The sequence below is a fragment of the Protopterus annectens genome, chromosome 14.part0, assembly GCF_019279795.1.
Source record: "Protopterus annectens isolate FY-2018-M chromosome 14.part0, PAN1.0, whole genome shotgun sequence".
In the NCBI taxonomy this organism is placed as follows: domain Eukaryota; kingdom Metazoa; phylum Chordata; order Ceratodontiformes; family Protopteridae; genus Protopterus; species Protopterus annectens.
The window spans coordinates 64,654,562-64,680,294 of NC_056748.1; the positions used below are offsets into that span (position 1 = coordinate 64,654,562).

Below are 25,733 nucleotides of genomic sequence, written 5' to 3' on the forward strand. Positions count from 1 at the left end.
CTATCCTGGGCAAGTTCCTTCTTGGTGGCTGCCGCAGCCACCACCATGGTATCTACCGGGGAACCTTTACTCCAAGCCATCCTATCCACAGGGGGACTAAGAATCCTATCTGGCCTCATGGGGATTGGCTCTACAGTGTCCGGTTCCTTCCATGCCCTGGTAGTGATTAGGTCAACCAGGGGGTCGGCCGGAGGAGACACCCAAGAGGTAGACAGGCCTGCGAACGCCTCCAGGAACACAGACTCATCCGAGAAAGGTTTTTGGGCTGACCACCACCCCTTTAGGCGAAGTATTCCCATAATGTCTTCAAAGGAGACGTCCTCGGAGGGGGGGGGTGACCTGGAGGAACCTTCCCCTTCCTCCAAATCGGTGTCCTCCATGAGGGACTCAGGAGAGTACAAGTGCCTCCTCTTACACTTATGTTTGTGAGGGGCCTCTTCGGTGGGACTGTCCGAGGAGGGCTTACCAATAGAGTTGTGTTCCACCACTGGAACGCGCTGGGGCGTCAACGCAGGCTGTCCCTAGGACTGGATGATGGAAGACAAGCCCAGCTGCAAGGGAGTGGGGGCGGGATCCGAAGAAAAAGCAGGGGGTCTCGAACCTCTCGAGAGGACCCTCTCCACCACGTCGAAAGCCGAGGGTGAACAGATCTCTCTGGGTGGTTAACACCCTCGGATCCGGTGTGGGGATTGGTGTCGAAGCTCTCGGACCCAAGAAGGAAGTGTGCTCCGACCAAAATGGAACCGAAGACACACTGGCCCCCTCGGATCCGATGCACGGCTCTCGGCCCCGAGAGCTTGGATCCGAAAGGGGATCTGACAAACTCGAGGGCATGGCCGGCGTCGAGGTAGCGATAACTATCGGTGCCGACTCCCTGACTCCGAGACTCCTCGGATCCGAAACCCGATAGTGGATCGGAGAAGGAGCTATTGGGGCAGAAAGTGTGGCTGAACTCTCCCCCGGAGGGGGGGGGGCAGCACTTCCATCTGCAGTTGGGTTTGGAGAAAATGACGCATCATCTGGTCCATATCAGTGTCGGAGAGGCTACAGGTCGACCTAGAGGCCGCCGAAGCTGGCCGGGAGGGCCGCCGCGACAACCTTGAAGATGGTCGGGCCTCCTCCTCCAGCTCCGGTGAGAAGCGTGGAGAACGGAGCCGAGGGGAGGAAGGTCTGGAGACCTTCTGGGGGTGAGGAGAGCAGCTTGGCAGGCGGGGTCGAGGGGGCAGAGTCGGCCCACCACTTGTGGCTTATATGCCTCTCTTTCCCCCTCTCTCATCTTTTTTTTTTTTTTTTTTGAGTCCCTCTCTCCCTGGGAAGAAGTGGGAGGTTGAGCTCCAGCCAAGGGAGAAGTGAGAGCAGGCTGAGCAGCCGTGGCTGCAGCCACCGAGAGCAGGAAGCAGACTCCACGGGTAGGAGACCCGCCAGAATCAGCTTATTCCTCCTAACCCTCAGAGCCCGGGGGTTAAAGGCTGTGCAAATTTGGCAGCCCGATGACAAATGCGGTACCCCCTGGCAGAGGAGGCACTAAGTGTGACCATCCACTGGGGAAAGCTTATGGCCACACTCAGTGCACTTAGAAAAGATGGCCTTTGGGGCCTCGGCCATGATTTCTGAACTAAAAAACACACACGCATCCAAACACCTAAGGGGAAAGGGGGGGTCTATTAAGCTTTAAACTACAAGGGAATGGTAAAACTCAGGGGTTTAAACTTAGAAATTATACTATCCACACACACCCAAAAACTAAGAAAGATTTTGAGAAAAATCTACTTACAAATTACCTAAACGCTAGGAGCTCGAGAAACTCGTGCCTGACAAAGCCACGGCAAACAAGATCTGAGGATTGGAAGGAGGTAGAAGGGTATTATGGGTAAGGGGGAGGAGCTTGGAGCTCGGATCTCTAGCTTGGAAAGCTGCCGGCTCGGATCCGATACCCACAGGTTGATGATCAAATGAAGTTACCTACTTCAGATTTACTGTTTATCCTTGAAGGTATACACAGTATCATATGATTATTTTTAGTACCTGATATTTCAAAGTTAAACCTAGTCGCCAATTTTTAGAAGACACTCAGTACAGTACTCGTATAGAATAGGGGAAATTTGGCCATGGCATGGGGGGGGGGTGCTGTACTCCTTTTTAAAGGGTAGGTGATATTTATTGCTGCAAAAGCAACAAGAGGTGTTTGCTATGCCATCAATATGGCAAAAGAGAGGAGTATAAAATGAGAGAGCATGGTATGCATACAGAACAGAACAGAATTTTTGGTGAGAAACAAAATGCAGACTTTGACAGAAATTACTCCTTAACGGATTAATGAATAAATGAGAGTTCAATAATACTGAAATGATCTCCTGGACTGAATGGTTGAAGAAACACTTCCTTTGCACGACTCCATGCTGGAAAGGCTTGAAAAAGACACAGAACTTCATTGCCTAGTCTCCCTAGAGTCCAAAAAGAAGCCACAGGTTTCAATGGCTTCACAGAGACCGTGTGATTACCCCATTTCTGTAGTCAAGAAAGGAGGAAATCAAATGGATAACAGAAAAGCGAGGCGCTATGTTGTGATATTGGAAGGTGGTAAAAGAAGTCAGACTGTTGAGATAAGAACAAAGGCTGAAAATTGACAAGCATTTTGTCTGGGAGAGTCTGAAGAAGTCTTGGATGACGAAAGCGTTTGACTGACTGCGTTACTACTGAGTCTTTCTTGTTGCGGAATTAAATATTTTTATTTGATCCTACAGAGTCTGGTTCTAAGCTACTTGGAGTGGTGATTCTGGTTTTTCTTGGTGCATTTTTTCCACTCCATACGCCATTTTGTTGTTCTGGATCTTAACACACTTATCGAATGGATTCGTACCAGGTAATGGAAGTCTCACTGAGCTCTTTTGTCAGCACAAACAGCTACTTGTTTTCTGGTCTATGAAATATGCCACTTCCTGACTTGCATTAGCATCAACTGCAATGCGATGCATTTTCTCCAAAATGGCCTTTAATGCTGACCTTCCAAGGTAAAAGTTCAGTACAGGCTGTTAATGGTAGCCACCTTTTATTTTTAATTATTTATTTATATTTAACCACACAGTAACTAACAGCTTAAACACACGCACCACATCTGAGAGCACCATATTATACTTGCACATCTAAAACGACTGTATTTGAAGCACTGAATATTATAAAAGAGAAAAAAGAACTGGAAGAAGGATCTTTAGAAAAGCGAAGGGGCACATTATACAGAAATAAGTGGAAATTGTGGGAAAGATGCATGTCCAATAACGTTCAGGAGGAGAAGCGGGGTTTAAGGGAAGGCATAAATTCAGCAATTTATGTAATGTTGAACGATGACAGTTACAAAAGAAAGAAAAGATATGCAGTCCATGTTGTTGTTTGTCTTTCAGCTTTTCCCGGTTAGGGGTCGCCACAGTGGAACTCCGGTCCGCTAATGATTGGCAGTAGATTTTTAAGGTGCAGAGTTGCCAGCTCGACGCCCAACCTTCAACAAAGGTACGCACATTCACGCATGTCTTTCGGAACGCCACTCTACCACGGGGAGGACATGCAGACTCCACACAGAAGGCACTCCCCGCACTCCAGCCAAGAATCGAACAGGAGAACCTCTTGCTGTGAGGCAACAACGCTACCGCTGCACCACCGTGGATTGTAATGTATGTAAATGGGAAAATTTTAAAATGGTTTATTTTCTTTTCTGTTAATGCATGTTAAACTATATCTTATGAGATAATTTAATGAAAAGATGTTTTAAAAAGAGCATGTTCTCATTTCTCTAGAGGCCAAATCATACTTATTTTTTCAAGATTTCATAGGGCTTATTTTTAACAAAACACATAGGGTTCTACCGTTGGAAACCATTCTATTTTACCTTTTAAAGAAGCTGAACAAGCTGGCTGAGTTTAAGAAAATAAGTTATGTACTCACCATAACGTTCCATCTGAGTAGGTGACTTCATTTGTCTGCAACCTTTGGGTCTTGGATCCGATCTCGAATCCGAGCAGGCAACTTATTTCATAGCTTAGAGATCCGAGCTCCTAGCTCCTCCCCTTACCCATAATCCCCTGCCAACCCTGACTGACCTCAGATCAAGTTTGCCCATATACAAAAAGCCGAAGGCTAAAAACATCCCGAAGGATACCATAGAAGGACATACAGGAACAAGAAAATTCTGAGGGCCAGGGGGAAGGGGTGAGTACATAGGTTCATACTAGGCTATCTGCCGTAGGGCATTTATAAGCCTAGCCAGAATGTGTTTGGCTTTCTCCACCAATTTTAAATTTATTTTGCTATGCCCTTTTTCGAGGTTAGTATACTGTGCCTCTGTCTAACAGTGACACAGAAGTGATACCCGGGGTAAACCTACGATCTCCCATCCACTCATCAAGATTCCTCTTGAAGAGAGTCAATGAGGGACTCTGCCTAACCTGGACTGGGGTTTTATTCCAGAGTGAAGGAAGCCTCTGGGTTATGAATCTGTCCCTCCAGCATGTCCTATTTATATCAGTGCTGAGGTTCAAGTCTCTCGAGCGCGTAACTCGATGGGATTTGGATTTTCTGAGGTGCAGCATGTCCATTAATTCCGGGTTGGACATGGCTTTATATGTCAGGCACAGATCGCCTCTGAACAGGTAACTTCTTAATCTAAAGTAGGTACTTCATTTGTCAGCAACCTTTGGGACAGAGTCCCCAGCTACCTGAATCTTGGGTGGCCATCATGGAAGGATGTTCCAGAGCACTGCAGAGCCAAAGGACGCTCTCCCTCTGGAGATAATGTCCAGCTTATAATGGTTGATAAAGGTATGAGATGAGGCCCAAGTGGCCGTGGAACAAATATCATCCAGTGGAACTCTAGACCTAAATGCCGCAGAGGCAGATATAGAATGAGTAGAGTGCACACAAATTCTTTGAGGTGCAGGCCTCCCAGAGGTTTCATAGGCCAAGAGAATACACTGTGAGATCCATCGTGATAAAGTGATCTTGGAGACAGATTTACCTAGGTTAAATTTGGAAAAAGAAATGAACAACTGGTCAGATTGCCTATGACCAGCAGTCCTGTGAATGTAGAAGCGCAGTTGTCTGTGCACATCTAAGGAATGGAGTTTGTATTCTCCCTTATTCTGATACTTAGGGAAGAAAACTGGTAGATTAATGGACTGATTGATATTAGCCTCTGAAGCCACCTTGGGAAGAAAAGAAGGACTGGTCCTGAGGTACACTCTATCCTGATGAAAGGCCAAGTACAGGGGTTTCACACAAAGGGCCTGAAGCTCGGAAACTCTTTTCACCGAAGTAATAGCGACTAGGAACGCCGTTTTCCAAGAGAGGTACTTAAGATCGACCGAGGCAGCCGGTTCAAAAGGGGGAGCTGTCAAGGCCTGTAAAACTAGAGCCAAATCCCAAGGGGGTACAGTTTCCCTGACAGGAGGTCTGAGCAAGAAAGTACCCTTGAGAAAGGTCTTACACAATTTCGCTGTAATCAAGGGTCCCGATTCATGCCCCACATGGTAATAAGAAATAGCTGCTAGCTGAACCTTGACCGTAGAGCAGCTAGCCCCCTGATGGAACAGACCTGTAAGGAACTCCAACACAGACAGTATCGGGGCTGTGAAGGGATCTAAATTATTATTCTCCGCCCAGATGGAGAAGCGTTTCCACTTACTACGATAGACTTGCCTAGTGGAAGGTTTATGTTCTGCTACGAGAATGGCTTTAACTGGTGAAGAAGATTCCGGGAGTCCTGACTAGGAGTGGAACTGGAGCAGCAAAGCTGTCAACTTGAGGTTGTCCAGATTCGGGATGGGGAGGTCTAGGGGATGAGATATTAGATCCGGAAGGGGATCTAGAATCCAAGGCGGATTCACCAGATGAGACCACAGGTAAGGGAACCACGTCTGACGAGGCCAGAATGGGGCAATGAGGATCATCCTGCTCCCCAACCGACTGGCTTTCTGTATGAGTTTCAGCATCAAGGGCAGAGGAGGGTAGGCATAAAGTAGACTGGGGGGCCAAGCGTGCACCAGAGTCTCTCGGGGATTCCCCGACGGGGGGAATTAGAGCGAAGTAGCTGTTGCATTTTGTATTCAAGGGAGAGGCGAAGAGATCGCAACAGGGTTGCCCCCACATGGCAAAAATCCACTTCGCTACCTGGGGATTGAGAGACCACTCGTAAGGGGAAGGATGGTGCGGCTGAGTCTGTCCGCCAGTATGTTGGACCGTCCCGGAATGTGCGTTGCAACAAGGAAGCGGTTGGTAGAAATCGCCCATTCCCACACTCTCATGGCCTCTCGACAAAGAGGATAGGATCTGGTTCCCCCCGTTTGTTGATGTACCAGACCACTGACATGTTGCCCGTCTGTATCGCAACAGTCCCTACCGGAAGAAGGTTCTGTAGTACTTGCAACGCCAATAGCACTGCCCTCATCTCCAGGACACTGATATGCAAGGAGGTCTCTGTGTCATTCCACGTGCCTTGGACCGTCTTGCCTGCGCAATGCCCCCCCCCCCACCTACCCGAGGCAAGAGGCGTCTGTGGTCACCGTGGCGAGGGGAGGAGGCGTGGAGAAGGGGCATCCCGTATGGAGATCCGGAGATTGGAGCCACCATAAGAGAGCCGTCCTGCACGCCCTGCTGATGGAAATAGGATGGTTTAGGGGGTAACGTTGAAAAGACCATTGGACTTGAAGGGTCCATTGCAGTACCCTCATGTTCAGACGAGCCAATGGCAAAAGAGTGATTGCCGCCGCCATGGAGCCTAGAGCCCTCAGGACCCATCCCGCCGGTGGAGTTGTTGATTGGAGGATGGCCCACACATGCAGCCTCAGGTTCTGAAGACGTTCCACAGTCAGAAATGCTAGAAGGTTTCTTGTATCCAATTTGGCCCCTATAAACTCTATCATCTGGGTAGGAGCAAGAGAGGATTTGTTCATGTTGATGGTGATGCCCAGCTGGGGAGCCAGACTGAGGAAGTAGTCCCTGGCTGAGCAAAGTAGATGCCTTGTAGAGGCGGTCAGGAGCCAGTCGTCCAGGTATGGAAAAACCTGTATTCCCTGGAGTCTCAGGTGGGCCGCTATCACTGCTAATACTTTGGTAAACACCCTGGGGGCTGTGGTGAGTCCAAAGGGAAGGACCCTGAACTGGTAGTGACTGGCTCCCAGCCGGAAGTGGAGAAACCTCCGGAATCGTCTGTCCATAAGAATGTGGTAGTACGCATCCTTGAGGTCTATAGAGCACATCCAGTCGTTCTCCCGCAATAAGGGGAGAATGGATTGAAGAGTGACCATCTGGAATTTTTCTTTGGTTACCGACAGGTTCAGAAGGGAGAGGTCTAGGATTGGCCTTAAGTCCCCAGTCTTTTTTGGCACCAGAAAGAACCTGGAGTAAAACCCTAATCCAAGCTGGTCTGGGGGGATGGGCTGGATGGCTCTTTTTTCTAGCAGCTGCTGCCTCCCTCTGATCGGGTGGTACATCGGGGAGGCTTTTGATTCTGGGGACATGATACATGGGAATTTGGTAACCTCTGGATAAGATACGAAGCACCCAGCGACCTGATGTGATGGACTCCCAAGCTGCCAGGTGCTTCAAGAAACGCCCCCCGACTGCCTCCAGAGTGGAGCAGTCGGGCAACCCCTCAGGGTTGTTGTGCGGGTCGGTCAGAGAAAGTTTCCCTGGACCCAAAATTCTTCGGGCCCCCTCTGCCTCTAGGGCGGCGTCCTCCTTGTCCTCCTCTGCCACGGAAGGACTGGTTGTCCGGAGCAGGCTGGGAATGTTGCGATTTCCGGAACCACATCTTCGTCTGTCCCTTTTGGTTCTTGGAGAAGGACCTCTGGGGAGCAGAGAAGCGGACTCCGACGGCAGACGTCTTCCCGTCCTTTTTGCTCTGGACTAAAGTGTCACGCACGGTCTTGCCAAATAAGGCAGAACCATCAAAAGAGGCATTCACAAATGACGCCTTAAAGGGTTCCGCGAAGTCACAATGTCGGAGCCAGGCCTGGCGCCTCATGGCTAGGCCTGCTCCGCTGGTCTAGCGGCTCCCTCTGTAGCATGGGACAACAACCGCATAGAGGTATTAGATATCGATCTTAGAGTGGCCATGCGAGTGGAGTACAATTGTTTGTCCTCCGCCGACATGAACTCTGGGGGGGAGGCAACGTACTCTTTGATAAGGTCTCTCTGCATCCTAATAACGTGTGCCATATAGTTCAGAGACCTTACTGAGAGGGTAGCTGAACTAAAAACCTGCTTCCCCAGGCGATCCATCGAGCGGGACTCTTTGCTCGGTGGATGGACCGAGGGACTCTCCTGAGCTAATTCCCTCTTGGTGGCTGCCGCCGTCAACATGGCATCTACGGGGGGACCCTTGCTCCAGTGGGATCTGTCTGCAGGGGGGCTCAGAATTCTATCGGGGTGTTTGGGAACTGGCTCCACAGTGTCCGGCTCCTTCAACACCCTGGTGGTAATAAGGTCCACCAGGGGGTTGGCCGGAGGGGACACCCAAGAGGTAGACGGTCCTGCTTCGAATGCCTCCAGGAACACGGACTCATCGGAGGAAGCCATGGGGACGGACCCCCCCCCCCCAATCGTGAGCATTTTCATGATGTCTCCGAAGGAGGAGACATCTTCGGGGGGTGATCTTGGGGAGCCTTCCCCTTCATCCAAGTCCGTGTCTTCTGTTAAGGACTCGGGGGAGTCCACGTGTCTCCTCTTACACTTCTGCTTATGAGGCACATCCTCGGGGGGGCTGTCCGAGGAGGTCTCACCAGCAATGACCTGTTCCAGGGGAACGACCTGAGACATCGAAGCAGGCTGTCCCTGAGGCCGGGTGATGGAAGCCTGACTCAGCCAAAAGTGAGTGCGGGGTGGAGCCGAAGCAAGGGCCGGGGGTCCAGATGCCCTCAACAGAGCCCTTTCCACTGCATCGAAGGCCGAGGGGGAGCCGCTCTCTCTGGGATCCGAAAGCAGACTCCCACTCGGATCCGATGGAGGGATCGGAACCGGCGCCGAGACCATCGGATCCGAAGGACCAGTGTGCTCTGACCTGGATGGAGCCAAAGGCACACTGAATCCCTCGGATCCGAAGCCCGGCCCACGGCTCCGAGAGCTCGGATCCGACAAGGAAGGACCCAACAGACTCGAGGGCAGAGTCGGATCCGAAGTACCCAGTACTGTCAGCGCCGACCCACCTCTGGCTTCAATGCTGCCCGGCTCTGTGCGCTCCGAACCCAAAAAGTGGGTCGGAGAAGGAGCTATTGGGGCAGAAAAAGGTGTTGAGCTCCCCCCCAAAGGGGGGGAGGCATGAGCACTCCCATCTGCAGCTGGGCCTGGATGAACCTTCACATCATCCGGTCCAAGTCCGCATCCGAAAGGCTGTAGGTAGATCTCGACGAGGCCACCGTGGCGGGCCGGGAGTGCCGCCTCGATGACCTCGACGGAGACCGGGTCTCCTCCTCCTCGGGTCCCGAAGAGAAGCACGGGGATCGGAGCCGAGGAGGAGGGGACCTGGAAGCCGTGGAGGGAGAAGCCTGCTTAGCTGGGGGGGCCGAAGCGGAGGTCTCGACCCGCCGCTTGTGTTGCTTCTCCCTCCTTTTCTCCCTCCTGGCCTCCCTCTCCTCTGGCGCCTTAGTGGGAGTTTGAGTCCCGGCCGGGGGGAGGGGTGCAAGAGTGGCCGCCACTGAGGACTGGGGTGGTGCCACGGGAGTACCGGAGGCCGAAGCCGGATCCGGGGGCAAAAGTCCTGCCAAAATCAGCTTCGACCTACGGTCTCTTTCAGTGCCCTGGGGTTGAACGCCTCACAGATTGAACACCCAGAGGAGAGGTGTTCAACCCCAAGGCACCGAACACACCGAGTGTGGCCATCCGCCAGTGAAAGCTTATGGCCACACTCGGTGCACTTATAAAAAAAAATAGGCTTTGGGGCCTCCGACAGTTTTTTTACATAAAAGTTTAAAACTACCTCACACAGACCAGGCCCCAACACACAACAGCCCACACACACACTACGCACCAGCGAAGGAAGGGGAGGAATTACACTAAAAATAAAAGTATACTGACAAAAAGGGATCCTAACCACACGAAAACACTTAAACTATGAAGAATATATGAAAAATATAGAATTTTATAACAAAAAAGTAACCACTTATCTATAACACGCCAGGAGCTCAGCAATCTAGAAGCTTACTCTTAAGAGCGGCAAACTAGATCTGAGGTCAGTCAGGGTTGGCAGGGGATTATGGGTAAGGGGAGAAGCTAGGAGCTCAGATCTCTAAGCTATGAAATAAGTTGCCGGCTCGGATCCAAGACCCAAAGGCTGCTGACAAATGAAGTACCTACTTCAGATGTGGACATTACTCTTTTGAACATCCACACTGCACAAACACCACATGCATGGACACGCCCAAGCACCCGCACACTGAGCTACTGCAAAAAATACATAGTAATTACCAGAAAGTCAAAACACTGCTGAAAAACGATCACAAAGAAAGCAAAAAACATGTTGCAATAAAAGTTTCCCTAAGGAGGGAGACGCTGCAATTAAATCCCAAACATAGGATGTTATCTGCAGACTTAATAGCAATATAACTACCATGGAAAACAATGGAACCACAAACAAATGTACCAGTGAAGGAATATGAGCTATACAGTCAGCTATACATAGCAGCCGGTAGTACACAAGTGAAAAGGTTGAGCATGTTCACCATGCTGAGGGATACTAGGAAGAATTACTGCTACTCCACAAAAAAAAAACCTACAGAACTTGACAATGAGGGGGCCAAATATCCTACAGAAAACAAGTGTCTGGTTTCACAAATCAATTCAGTGATATCTCCCAATCATGCTCTTCCTTGATATTCTGTCTATTATGTTTATTTTTTCTTCTCCAATACGGCACAAACAGTTAAGGTTATAAAAGACTAATGAGACTCTTCCTGTATTCCTGGGTTTGATTCCCCACTGTACACTATGCAAATCCACACAAATTATTCAACCAATGCCCTCTCATGCTACCTCTGTAAAAAGGGACTTGTGCCTACTCTGCTTACCCAGTGAATAATTAATTACAAAACACATCTGACAAATGGAAACTTCCCACCACAACACTTGCTAGACAGACATGACTGCCAGGAAACATGAAGACAAATGCAGTATTTTGTGGCTCTGTGAAGTAGATGGATAAAGTCCTGAAAACAACTCAGACACCCACGATGCAGCCTGGAGGGAAAATAGAAGTCAGTGGCCGATGCAAATTCAGCCATCCGGGGTTGGTGGGTGGGGGGATAAGTATCCGCCACCTGTGCAATCATGCATCAAGTGGATGCTTCATGAAGGTAATAACAGGCAGCACAGGAAATGAACGCTGAACCCCGAGTGCATGGAAGTGAGTGCGCACACATAAGGAGAGAGCACACCAAGGTGAAATGAATGCTTACCTAACCATCAAGGGGGCTTATAAGAGTTTGGAGCAAATGTGAATCAACATAAATGAAGCAGCCTTGTGGGGAGGTTGAAACAGTGGTAGTGGTGTGGGGCTGTTGAGCCATCTGGTGAGCATTTAGGCTACAGGGTGTGAGTCAGTTTTGATCTTATGGTCTGCAGACAGCAGGGACAATAGCACCCTCATAGCTGTCCACATGACAGTCTCTCTTTATGACTCTCACTACTTACCTGCTACAGATACTCAGTTCAAGAGAATGAACAGGGCCATGTCCTGTTATGGGAGGGATGATGTTCAGTATGCAAGAGGACAAACACCATCTAAAAAAAACATTACCTGTAATTTTAAGCTAAATGCAGAGACGCTGATGTACTGGCTTCCAGCCAGTCTTCATATGGGCAATTTGTTATGCATTTTAAAAACATAAATGTTAACATTTAAACTGGTATGTGCACTCTATGAACGTTTTATTTATATTTAATGAGACTACTGCTGAGAACGTTAATGAGGAATCAAGTGTGTACAAAAGTTTAAAACTGCACAAAATGCATATATACAATTACTTACCCTTTTTGTATGCAACTTTTAAAATCTCTTCAACTTGCTCAGCAAATCCCATATCTAACATCTGGTCCACTTCATCCAGGACAACATGCTTTAACTTGGTCAGGTCCAGCTTGTTATTCTGAAGGTGGTCCTTTATTCGACCTGGTGTTCCTACTAGGATGTCAATTCCATTCCGCATACTGGCAACTAAAATGGAAGAAATGCAAGAGAAAATAAAATAGAACGTCAGTTTTTACAGCACAGTATAGCCCTTTTTCCTAGTGTACGATCAGCCAGTCTATCAGTAAAGTTTATATTGTGAAATATGCATACTTGGGCAAGGGGACCATAACACAAAGCAAGGTAGTACTATTTCTCAAACCATCTGATAAATTTCCCGTGAAAGGCCATCTGTGGAGAAGCAGTGAAGCCTCGTACTGTAAAAGTGTCTGGTAATGCAAGCTCATGTAACCCCTTCCCACAACCCCTCAGGTCAAAGTTTTGAATTTACTGTCATAATTTGTCTCCTACATACTGCTAAGGGTTAATCCTAAGCATGTCAAGCACAAATGAAGTACAAATGTCATGCAACACTTCTGCCCAAAGTATGGTCATCTCCACAAAACCATCTATGTAATATGAAAATGTAAACAAAACAAACACTGAGAAAACTTTAAATAAAAAAAGGAACATTTTCAATAAATCAATCAGATATCATACATGCGACATAGTTGCAGAGGCCATTTTATCCATCATAAAACTGGATTTCATGTAAAGCCATACAACTGTTGTGTGCTGCTTTCTAAAATATTAAAAACTAATGACATAGGATCATTAATATTGGTATAAGCAATGGTGAACATATTCACAACTGAAACTGGTATACACAGAGTTGGTATACGCTTGTGATTCAACCCTTCATGTGATGACTGGCTCTGAAATAAAAATTTTAGAAATTTTTTTTTTTCATATTAGCTACATAAACAAATATTCATTAACTCTTTATGGCAGTGATTAAACATCTCAGCTAGCTTTGTTAGTCTGTCAAGGTACCTGGGCTTGAATTGCTGCTGAAAATAAAATTTGTAAGTGTTCTACAAGGTCATAAACAAGCATTCCAAGAACTAATACCTCATGAATGCATACTTCACATATCACTGCTACGGTGACCACACCGTTTTAATGTGTCATGTTATCTTTCACATTTAAATATGTAATTTCAGTAACTGCATTTAATAAGCTGTAAAGAGTTAAGACTGCACATTTTGTTTTGTAACAAACAAGACAGCCTGCGATGGATGCCAGTACTCACTCTGTGAGGCAAAAGTCACGTGACAGACAAGATACTAAATGCACTTAATGGAAATGAAGAAAAGAGTTAAACACAAAAGGAATAAAAAAGGAAAATACAAGGAACATAAGGCACAAACACCCAGAGAGCCATTTTATTTCTAAAGGAAGGTCTACATCAGGAGAATAAATCCAGATTTGTGGACAGTGTTCAGACAGCTGCACATAGAAACAAAGAATCATGACAAGGGTGTCTGAAATTGTAAGGTTATCTAACCATTGATACATTCACCTTACAAACTCACCAAAGCAGTAGAAATTTAAGTAGACAAGTCACTGTAAAAGGATCTTGAGGCACGTATGCTCCTGTGTTAAGATGTACCTTTCAGCACTGGGATTGCATCAATCCCAAACACAGGAAAAGGAATATAACAGGGACATCTACGATGAACATAGATGGTACTTTGACACTGTGTGGACTACCACACTTTTCACGAATTAAATGGGGCTGTATAGCAGCCTTTTGGTCTTTGGTTGAGGAGGATACCGCTGCTCTGGAACAAACTTCCCATCCACAATTAACAAAACTCATCCCTGTCCATATTAAAGGGCAATTTGGATCTATGGATGGGAAACAGAAAGCTTACCCCTGGACTGTCCCCAGGACTACTAATGGACAAAGACAGCTCCTAAATGCTTTATCCCATGCTTCAGTATCCTCAAATTATCGATGGTATGGCATGATCTTGGTTACTCTTATTACGCAGACCATGGTCAGTCTGATTTCCACAAATTTGTACCCTTCCCCCTAACCAGGCTGACTCCATCACTGCAGGGACATTGCAACACTCTTGTTATAAAAGTGCTGCAAAACCATGCCATATTTTGTTCCTTCTTGCCCAAGGGGGGCCTAGTCAAGTCCCTTTTCTAGGCTGTCTCCTCGGCAGTATTCTAGCACTGCAGAAAGCCCTTCCATAACCCCTCCCACTCTATGGCAGGAGCACAGCCTCTACCTACTAAAAAAATCCTCACTACATATGCTCATCATAATACAAAAGACAGTACTTCAACTCCACTTCTGGTCTGCGATTACAAACATCCAACCCAATCATGGACCACTTGGCTACAATCAGCAAAACATCCCTAAACCCCTTTTTAATAAGATGCATGGCTAAAGCAAGCAAAACATGTCAAACTCATTAAAATCCTGATCAGACCAATATATAACCCTAAATTCTATCACTAACCTATCTCGACTAAAAAATGATTAAATGATGAGGTGGCTAAAAATGATTTATGACGATTACTACTAATAAATAACTTGCACCTATTCAGATACCAGGCATGGGATATGAAAAGTGTGAAGGTCACTGTGATGAAAATGACACCTGTTGAATCCCAAACTTCCAAGAGAAAAGTAATGTAAATGCGGACTAAACAATAACTGGATGATGCTTCAGATCTAAATATGTGACATACATAAAATACCAATAGTCAAAATTTATCTTCATACAAAGTACTATAAAAGAAATCACTTCCATGGCCATGAAACAAAAGCTAATAACTATTTCAACCTAGATATAGCACCGCAACTGCTGTGGAGGCACAATGGCACAGAGGTTGAGTTGTTAGAATTGCTGCCTCACAGCAATAAGGCCCCTGGTTTGATTCTTGGCTGGGATGCCTTCGGTGCAGAGCCTGCATGTTCTCCTTCTCCTTGTTCTCATTTGGGCTGCGGGTTCTCTGGTTTCCTCCGATATTCCAAAGATGCAGCAGATGAACTAGACACACTAAATTAGCCACAGGTGAGTGTGCATGCCAGTGTGTGTTACAGAACAGTCATGGCAAGTCTAGCCAACTGGTATTGTGAACCTCGGCTCTAGATGACTGCCACTTCTGGAGTGGCATCCTGAGCCCATGTGCAAAAATGGGAAAAAAGGGGGATGGATGGCACAGCAAGTGCTACCCATTAATTAACAAACCACATAATATTAAACATGGAACCATGGCAACTTACAACAACTTACTGATGGCATTTTTCAGGATCTCAAAAAACACACAAACAGAAGGCCTTTGAAAATAACCATAACATCCTACTGCAAAACCTAGGACACTGCGCATTTTCCAATGTTGTACAGCTGTGACTACAGCTCTATATATCCAATAGGTCCCTTTACAGTTCTTACAGCAATCAGTTTGACCCGATTTACTTTGAAAAGGTAGCTCCCACAAGGATTTGAATTGGGCCCAGTTGGTATTTTCTATACTCCCCAATAACCTCCCAAATGTCCAACCCCCTCCTCCTCTGTGCAGATGACACTTATTACTACAACTCATAAATCTTCACACATCTTAAGTGAGCTTTTCAACAAGATTTTAATGTGCTTTGAAACAGGCGATTTCAAAAAATATCAACTCACAGAAATGTGAAATAATCTGAGAACTACTGAATGCCCCTTCACAGCAAAGTCATAAAAAAAAGTCAAAAAGGATTCCTCTCCCCATGCAGACAGAGCACTGATATCTTAGCCTGACTGCAGATCAGACTTTATAATTTCATACATATCAACTCAAGCCTGAATGGTACAGAGCCAAAGTCTCATATGAGACTTCAAATGTCTTAACCAAAGAGGCAAGACAAGCAACAGTCTTAAATGTACCAACTGGTAGACAAACTGTGTCCCAAAAACAGCCCTAAGCTCTCCACAAAAATACTGATGTCCTGCAAGCTACAGAAAATAGCTTAAGATCTGTACACCTGGACCAGAAATGAATACACCACTGCCTGACCTAAAGCCAACCATCTCCCAGTCAGAGGTACTGCTACTTTCCTTCTAAATTGTTAAATTAGGTTAATCCATAACCGGTACTACTCCTTTTAAGGTGCAAACTGCAAATTCAAATCTCTAAATACCCATTAAGAAACCAAGAGAGCACCCTACTTCACAGACCTTTTAAATAGAATAGGAAAGGCATTCTCAAAATTAACTCCGGCAAGTTGGAATGCTGTGCCAGCTGAACTAAACAAACAGAAAGTAAATAAATACACACACATAAACGAAAAAATGCACTGTGTGAGGACAAAACTGCACTGGACAACAGAGAACCTACTAACAGCTTTATTGAACGTTAAACGTTTGACAATCAACACATTTTTCGTCACATAAAATTAGACTTCATCAGACTGATGAAGTCTAATTTTATGTGATGAAAAACGTGGTGATTGTCAAACGTTTAACATTCAATAAAGCTGTTAGTAGGTTCTCGGTTGTCCGGTGCAGTTTTGTCCTCACACAGTGCATTTTTTAGTTTATTAGTTTATTGTTTGCACTGCGCTTCGTTTTTTGATTTTATTAAATACACACACACATACATAAAATCCATCCATAAACCCACCTGAAGAATGAACATAAATGTTGCTTTTAAGGAAAATGGTTGCTCTCCTCCTACTGTACTACATACAGTACCCATTCACCCCAAACTAGTACATCTAATCAGACAAGATTCGCCACTCAGTAAAATGCACCTGTACGTAATGTAACTTACTTTAATGTAGATGTTCTACTGCACTTGTAACATACAAGGATTTCTGCTACAGGTCAATTCAGACATCTGTCCTGACTAAGAGTGGAACACAATTTCCCAATCCCATGCTGATGGCACATTACTTTAGATATCTTCATGTCCCTAGTATAAATATGGCATTTGTTCACACATTTGCTTCTTTCTTGCCCAAACAGGCCAAAACCATGTCTAAGTCAGCTGCTTCTAAGACTCATTCAGTGGCACTGAGAATTCAAGCACTCCTTGGGGTTCCAATACAACAACAGTGGAGCAAGTTAATACATATGAAGGGAGGAGGGCGATACAAAGGTACTGATCCAGACCCTTTATGGTCCCACTGCAGCACCACAGATGAGAGGGAAGGAGGGATACACCCACAGTTCTACCATGATCTAATGCTATTGTATAGTTTGAAGCTTCTGTAATCTGCCTAGTTAGGAATTTTTTTTTTTTTTTTTTTTAGGATTTCCACTTGCATGTTAATGTGAACCTCTGCAAGGGTGTTAAAAGTTGCCAAACCCCCAACTGCCATATAAACATTACCTCTCTGCAAAGGGAGATGCTCATAGGTTCATAGGTTCATAGGTTTATACTAGGCTATCTGCCCTAAGGCATTTATAAGCCTAGCCCAAATTTTTGTGGCTTACGCCACCCCTTATATGAAAAAATACTGTGCCCATTAGTTTGTTGTGCCTCTGTCCAGCAGTGACACAGAGATGATTCCCGGGGTAAACCCACGATCTCCCATCCACAGGTCTAGATTTCTCTTGAACAGAGTCAGCGAGGTGCTCTGCCCCACATGGACCGGGATTTTATTCCACAGCATAGGGAGTCTCTGAGTCCAGCTCACTTTGCTTATTCATACTGCCCATGGACTGTCTGATCAGAGCAAGAAGGGGGTTCTGGTCTCTGGCTCCTTTTGCAGAGCCCTCAAGATAAGAAAAGTACAGTTTTGTACCTACCATAAATGTAGATGTTCGAGAGCTCATACAGCTGCAGTCATAACAGATGGGTTATCCTGCCGTCAGGCAGGTCCTCTGTCGGCCGAATTCCAAAGTCTAGGTCCGGCATCGGTTGTCGTCGCTTCTTCCCTGACGTCAGTGTGGCAGGGGTATAAAAGAGCCAGCCGACGCCATCTTCTTCAGTTTTTCTTGCCCCAGATGTCAGGTGCCCCCAGAAGGAAGGCAAAACATAAACTTAGGTAATCATGCAATATAGAATAATCATGAAACAGTAGTTGCAAGCAAATACACAATAAAAGAATACCCCAAATAGGTTGTATGAGAAGGTGTTTGTCATAAGGTCTGTCCTAAGAGGGGATGGAGGGGGGGAACCTGGACTTCAGCTGTATGAGCACTCGAACATCTACATTTATGGTAGGTACAAAACTGTACTATGTTAATCGTGCATACAGCTGCAGTCATAACAGATGGGTAGAATCCCAAAGCTAAGTAGGGGTGGCAGGCACGAAGTGGAACTAGGAGGAGCAAGAATGCCCTGCAAGACAGCTGTGGCAAATCCCACTCTAGATTTTGAGAGAAGTGGAAGGTGATCGTGTTTAGTGAAAGTGTGCACTGAACTCCAAGTGGCTGCTTCCAAAATGCCCTTGGTAGGAACCCCCCTGAGGAAAGCTGCAGAGGTAGCTGTGGCCCTTGTGGAGTGGAGCCTGATGCTTGAAGGTACAGCTTTTCCATGAAATGAGTAACAAAAGCATATGCAGTGGGCTATCCATTTTGAGATTGTCTGTTTGGAGATAGCCTTTCCTTGAGCACCTGCAGCATAGGATACAAAGAGTTGCTCGGATTTCCTGAATGGCTTTGTCCTGTCCAAATAATAACGTAGTTGTCTGTGAATGTCCAAGGAATGCAGTAGTCTTTCCCCTTTGTTTTGTGGGTTAGGGTAAAAGGTAGGTAAGTGGTTAGTCTGATTCAAGGCTACACTGGATACTACCTTTGGCATAAAGGTAGGGTTGGTTTGTAAGGAAACTCTGTCCTGATGGAAAATGATGAAAGGTTGCACAGCCATGAGGGCCTGTAGTTCCGAAACCCTGCGTGCTGAAGTGATAGCCAGAAGGAAGGCTGTTTCCATGACAAGTATTGTAGTTCTGTTGAAGCAGCTGGCTCAAATGGAGGAAGGGACAGTTTTTCCAATATGAAGTTGAGGTCCCAAGCAGGGACTGGTGGTTTCCTTGGGGGTTTTATATTCTTAGCCCCTCTGAGGAACTGTCTTAAGCGAGGATGAGAGAATAAAGGAGGATCTGTGTTGTAATGTGCAGAAATGGCTGAAGCATGGATTTTGATGGAGGAGAAGGAAAGTCCACTGTTTAACATCTCAGCTAGGTACTGTAATATTTGAGGTATATTTATTACCCAAGGATTCCGGCCCTTTTTCTGATTCCAGGCACAAAACCGCTTCCATTTGGCAGAGTAGGCTTTTCTAGTAGAAGGTCTTCTGGCCTCCAAGATGACATCCTGCACCTCCTTGGAGAGGAGGGTCTGTTGTGAAATCAAGGGATTCTCCATGCGGCTAGATTTAGGGTTTTGAGCTGGCTGTGAATAGTTTTGAAGTTGTGCTGGGACAATAGAAGAGGCACTAGAGGTAGGATCCATGGTGGGGAATGCGTCAGGCTCTTCAGGAGTGGATACCAGTGTTGTCTTGGCCAGTCTGGAGCAATGAGAATCATTTTCGGCCTCTCTGCTCTGGCTTTTAGTAGAACTTTGGGCAGCAGAGGGAGAGGCGGAAAGGCATAGACTGTCAATGTTGTCCAATTGAAGGAAAGTGTGTCCACTTTCCAGGCCTGTGGATGATAGGTCCTTGAGCAAAATTTTTCCAGTTGGTAATTTCTGTGGGTAGCAAAGAAATCTATGTCTGGCTGTCCCCATGCCCGAGTTATCTTTGCGAAAACTTGAGGATGCAAATTCCATTCGTGTGGATCCGTCATATTTCTGCTTAGGCTGTCTCTGCCAGTGTGTTTTCCTTCCCTGGCAGGAATTGTGCCTGAAGTTGGATTTGCAATTCCAGAGCTGTGTTCCAAAGGGTCATGGCTAGTCTGCACAGGGGGTATGAATGAGTTCCCCCCTGTTTGTTTGTTTATGTACCACATCACTGTGGTGTTGTCTGTCCTTATCAATAGCTGGCCTGGATGCAGAAGGTCCTTGAAGGCCATAACAGCATTTTGCACTGCTAGCATTTCCTTTTGGTTGATGTGTAGGTGCTTCTCTTTTTGGGACCATTTTCCCTGAATGCACTGATCTTTCATGTGTGCCCCCCAGGCGTAGTCCGAGGCATCTGTTGTGATGATTTGATTTGCTTGAGGTATGCAGAAAGGGAGACCTTTGTTTCTTTGGCATGCTTGAGCCCACCACAGAAATTCCTTTTGAAGACATGGAATGAGTGGTATAATTGTTTCCAAACTGTGGCTGTGTTGAGACCATAAGTTTTTTTAGGTACCATTGAAGTTTCCTCATATGCAGCTTTGCACATGGGACCAGCAGGATGCAAGATGCCATGAATCCCAGAGCCTGCAGGACTTTCCTTGCAGTCAGCCTGGTGAAGGTTGCCATTTTGCTGAAGTATTGAGATAGTTGCCCTTGTTTGTCTGGAGTGAGGTAAGCCATCTGGGTGTTTGTATTCAAGCTGGTACCCAGGAAAAGGGTATTAGTTTTGATTTATTTTTGTTGACTCTGTATCCCAGAAAGTTCAGTCTTATTACAAACGCCAGGTGTTTCAGAAGTATGTCCTTGCTGTCCGCTTGGATCAGGCAGTCGTCCAGATATGGGTATATTTGTATTCCTTGAAGTCTGCAGATGGCAATTACTGATGCCAGGCATTTCGTAAACACTCTGGGCACAGTAGATAAGCCAAAGGGCAATGCAGAGAATTGATAATGGGTTGAACCTGCAAGAAATCTGAGGTATCTTCTGCAATCTTGTCTGATAGGGACATGCAGGTATGCCTCCTTGAGGTCCAGTGTTACCAGCCAAGACTCCTTGCCCAGCATGGGAAGAAGCTGCTGTAATGTGAGCATCTTGAATTTTGGTACCTGTAAATATGTGTTTAGGATGGATAGATCTAAAATAGGTCTCCAATCTTTGTCCTTCCTTGGTACCAGGAATAGTCTGGAATAAAACCCTTGACCTTGTTCTTTTGCAGGCACCTCTTGAATAGCTTTCATGTCCATGAGAGCTGAAATTTGTTTTTGTGCGTCTGCCCTTTGATTTTGTGACAGGTTTGGCATGCCTCTCATTTTTGGAAGGGTATGAAAGTGGAATCTGTAGCCTCTGTCTATAATGTCCAGGATCCATTTGTCTTTTGTGACAATATGCCAATTTTTTGAGAATAATGCCAGTTTCCCGCCTAAAGGTGCTGCCATTAAAGCTTTGCTTGGCAGGTAAAGGGGAAAGTCATTGTGTCTGCTTTCTGAATGACTGTGATCTATCTTCTCCACCCCTTGGGGTTGGTGCTTGCCATTGCCTGGCTCTGAATGATCCTTGAGATTGCCCTCTACCTCTCGGGCGCCTGTATCTGCCTCTTTGAGGTCTGTCCGTGGCTGGAAAGGACCAATTTTTTGAAGGCCAGTTTCTGCTGAAACGTGGAGGTTGTACCTGCAGGAAATCTTTCACTGTTTGCATTGAGCTCGCCTTTTCCTCCATTTTCTTTAGTATCTCCTCAGCTTTAACACCAAACAAGAGGTGCATCTAGTAATTTAGCTTTGACATGATCTGGTAAAGCTTGTTCTTTGAGCCAAGCATGTCTACGTATGACAGACCCTGTAACAGCAGCTCTACATGAGGCCTCTAAAGCATCAAAACCACACTGCAAGGTATGTTTACCCACTTGCTCTGCACTATGCAACAAATCCTGCAACTCTTTTAAATCTGGTTGCTCAGGTTGTCTCATTTTCATAGGTTCATAGGTTCATACTAGGCTATCTGCCCTGGGGCAATTATAAGCCTAGCCCGATTCTGTATGGCTTACGCCACCCCTTGATTTGAGTATACTGTGCCCTTTTTAAGGTTTAGTTTACTGTGCCTCTGTCTAATAGTGACACGGGAGTAATCTCTGGGACAAACCTACGATCCCCCATCCACTTATCGAGATTCTTCTTGAAGAGATTCAGTGAGGTGCTCTGCCTCACATGAACTGGAATTCTATTCCAGAGCGAAGGGAGCCTCTGGGTTATGAACCTGTCCCTCCAGCAAGTTCTATTTATTTCTGTGCTGAGGTTCAAGTCCCTCGAGCGTGTGGCTCTAAGGGATTTAGATTTACTGAGGTGGAGCATGTCCATTAATTCTGGATTTGACATAGCTTTGTATGTCAGGCATAGATCGCCTCGAAGTAGGCGGTATGCAACTGAGTAGAGCTGGAGTTTTTTAACCGAGCAGCATATGGCATCTGTTTGAGACCCTTGATCCTCTTGGTGAGATACTTTTGGGGTCTTTCTAATTGCTGCAGGTGTCTGGTAAGGTACATCCCAAAAGGGACATTGTATTCTATGATGGGCCTGATGAGGGATGAATAAAGGGGCACGATTACCTCTCCTGATCTAGATGTGAAACCCTTCGTGATGAGGTGGGCTATGTAGAAGGTCTTTTTAACCAATTTGGCAATGTGGTTTTCAAAGCAGAGATTGCTATCAACTTGGGTCCCCAGGTCCCTAATAACTTTCTCTGTACTTAATGGGTTTCCGCCTATGTGGTAATTTGTGGGCACATTGTTTTTGCCAAAGGGTATGACTATACATTTTTTGGCATTTAGCTTTAAACCATGGTGCTGGCACCAGTTATCTATCTCTGTGAGACCTTTTTGAAGGATGTTTGTGTCAGCTGGAGAGTTGATTATGGCGCCCAGTTTGCAGTCGTCTGCAAACTTGGTGAGCCATAGTCCTCCCACGTTTGCCTGTACCTCGGAAAAGTATATACCGAACAAGAGTGGTCCCAGGACAGAACCCTGTGGGATGCCACTTGTGACCGGTTTCGAGTCTGACATGGCTCCAGCAACTCTCACTCTGTGGGTTCTGTCTTTGAGCCAGTTTGCAACCCATCTTGTGACATACGGGTTTATATTTAAGCTGGACAGCTTATCTATGATGCCCGAGTGGGGTATTGTGTCAAATGCCTTTGCAAGGTCCAGATAGGCTGTGTGGACTACCTTCCCTTCATCTATGGCTTTGGTGACTTGTTTCAAAGAAGTCAACCAGGTTCAAAAGGCAGGATCTGCCCTTGACAAAGCCGAACTGGGTAGGATCTAGTGTCTGTAGGTCCCCAATGTCTTTGTTTATGAGATCCATGATGATCCTCTTCATAGCCTTGCAGACTAAGCTAGTCAGGCTTATGGGGCGATAGTTTCCAGGGTCCGTAGAGGCTCCACCGTTGTGGAGTGGGACCACTGTTGCTGTACGCCATTCTGTGGGCACATATCTTATAGTGAGGCTGAGATTGTGTAGCTGTTTTATTTGAGGGATTAGTTCCTCTTATAGTTCATGTAGGACGCAACCTGGGACGCCATCTGGTCCCATGGAAGCAGTGTTTTTTGCTTTGGAGAGGGCAACCTTCACCTGAACATCTGAGATGTTTGGGAAGGAGCCCTCTGCCGGGATAGATACTTGCTCTTTTGGGGGGGGGGGGGGGAGTTGCACTGAACCTGTCTGCCAGGATATTGGCGATGTCTGTGGGTTCAGTGTATTTTTTGTCGTTTAGAATCAACTCAGAACAAGTCTGGGAGTTGCATCCCAGGTTTCTAACATAACTTTAAAAAGCCTTATGATTGTCTTTGGTGTCCTGTGCAATTTTTCTCGAAGCTGGCCTTGGAGGATTTTATGAGGGATCGTAATTTTTGCTAGTACTGATCAGAGATGCCTTCCCTATTAGGGATTTTGCTCTATCATGTAGTAGCTTCCTCCTTCTGTTGTACAGTTTATTTATGGCAGGGGTCCACCAGACTGGACGCCTGCCTTTGGATGATTGGGTCTTGGTTTTGTTTGGGATAGCATGATCCATGCATTCCTGGAGATGTCCGTAGAATGCATTTATATAGGATTCTGCAGTTTGGGCTGTAGTTTCCACTGGCCCTGGGGCCTTGAAGGATTCCACTTCGGTTTTGAGAAGTGAGAAGTTCGCTTTTGAGAAGTTTTTCATTGGGGTTTTCTGGGCTGGGGGTGGGGTCGGGATGTGGACATCCAATGAAATTAATTTATGGTCTGATCTTACCAATGAGGGATATACTTCAGGTGTGGAGCATAGAGTCCCCATGTTGGTAATGATCAGGTCTAGTATGTTGTCCCCTCTTGTGGGAGTGGTGACTAGTTGTTCCATAGCATTTGAGTTTATAATTTCCAGGAATCTTTGGGCTAAGGTGCTCGGGCTTGAGTAGTGCTCCCAGTCAATGTTTGGGTAGTTGAAGTCGCCCAATATAATGGTGTTCGGAGAGATCTTCATGTTCTCCAATGTTTTCAGGAAAGCCGAATGGGATTCCTGACTTTGAGAGGGTGGTCTGTAGGATGCTATAAACTGAAAAGCAGTCTTGCCCACTGTTAGTTGCACATGGATGGTCTCCGATACTTTGTGCAATGTCACTAACCTAGAGGTGTGGATATCCTTGATAAATATGGAAACTCCCCCTCCTTTTGTGGTTTGGTCCGGGTTTTGGGGACGAAAAGCATGATATGAGGTATAGCCTGGTAGTGCTGGGGTGCTCTCTGGAGCCTTGAACCAAGTTTCTGTCACTGCACAGATATCGATGCTCTCCATACTGAGGAGAGCTTCGAGTGCATGCATCTTGAGGTTAAGACTTCTGGCATTTAGCAGCATTACCCTTAGTTTCTTGTTCCTTGTGCTGTCTATGGGGGTGGGTTTGACTTTTGAGCCTTGGCTAAAAAAGGCACTATGGGGGTGGCAAGAGCCTTTGCCAATATCCGAAAGCCCAGTGGTGACAGGTGCAAGCCGTCCCTAAGCGGCAACGTGGCTTGTCGAGCATGTCATCCCAGGCTGACAGACACTGGATCCCCTTTGAATGACACCAAAATTTTAGCCAATTGTTAAAATCGATCATTTTGTCTTTGTACTGTGGCATCATTCTAGGTGAGGGTAAGATGCTGCTCAAGGTCAGGGTCATACCAGCCTGGGCTACATGATCAGAGAGCTCCTCTATGTCTCTTTTCATGTAGTCCAGGGAGGTAAGTCTCAGGTCATTCACACCAGCATGTACAATGACAGAGTCATATTTGTATTTGCTTTGGAGTGACCCGAGTGCTTGCGTTATGTGTCGGATCCTAGCACCCAACAGGCAGCTCACCGTGACCTTCTCTTTATTCAGCCTGGTGAGCGGGACGTCAGTGTGTCTTTGCTTTTCAAGTCAGATAATAACAACTGTTGATACTTTAACATATGGAACTGACAGTTTAATGCCATCATGGTTAAAGTGGCCAAGGTACACACCTTTTCCCCCCACCTTTCTAAAGCTCTGGAATCTTTCTCTGAAGGTAATGGGTTTTTAGCAGTAGAGGCCTTAATTCCCCTTGGGACCCTGTGAAATAGTTTCTGGGTCAGCAGTATGGCTTTTGTATAGGAACTGGTGTGAATCTGGAACCCGGTAATACCGGTCAGGTTTAACAGGAGCCGGAGGTAAAGAATCTGGGTTGAGGCTGGCTTCTGTGTACACATCATCTAATATATCTAAGACAGGAGGGATAGCCAGGGGCCTATGCTGGGGGAGCAAGAGAAAATCCCTGAGCCTTTTCATGGAATCTGAGTAATCTTGGCCTTCCCAGTGAAAGTGTTCCCTCAAAGTATGTAGGGTTTCCCCAAAAGAGTAGCCCTCGGGGGGGGGGGGCAGAGGGAATAGACTCCTCTGCATCAAAGTCTTCAAAAGAAGAATATGTATATTTCCTGGTCCT

General features: G+C 46.3%; 1 protein-coding gene across 1 annotated transcript in view; it reads right to left on the reverse strand.

The window, feature by feature from the left end:
* DDX21 (DExD-box helicase 21) overlaps positions 1-25,733 on the reverse strand; it is an 835,772-nt gene that overhangs the window by 576,013 nt on the left and 234,026 nt on the right. Inside the window, exon 6 of the mRNA XM_044055776.1 lies at positions 12,008-12,193. Within this exon, the coding sequence (XP_043911711.1) occupies positions 12,008-12,193 (186 nt within the window). The remainder of the gene's footprint in view (positions 1-12,007; positions 12,194-25,733) is intronic.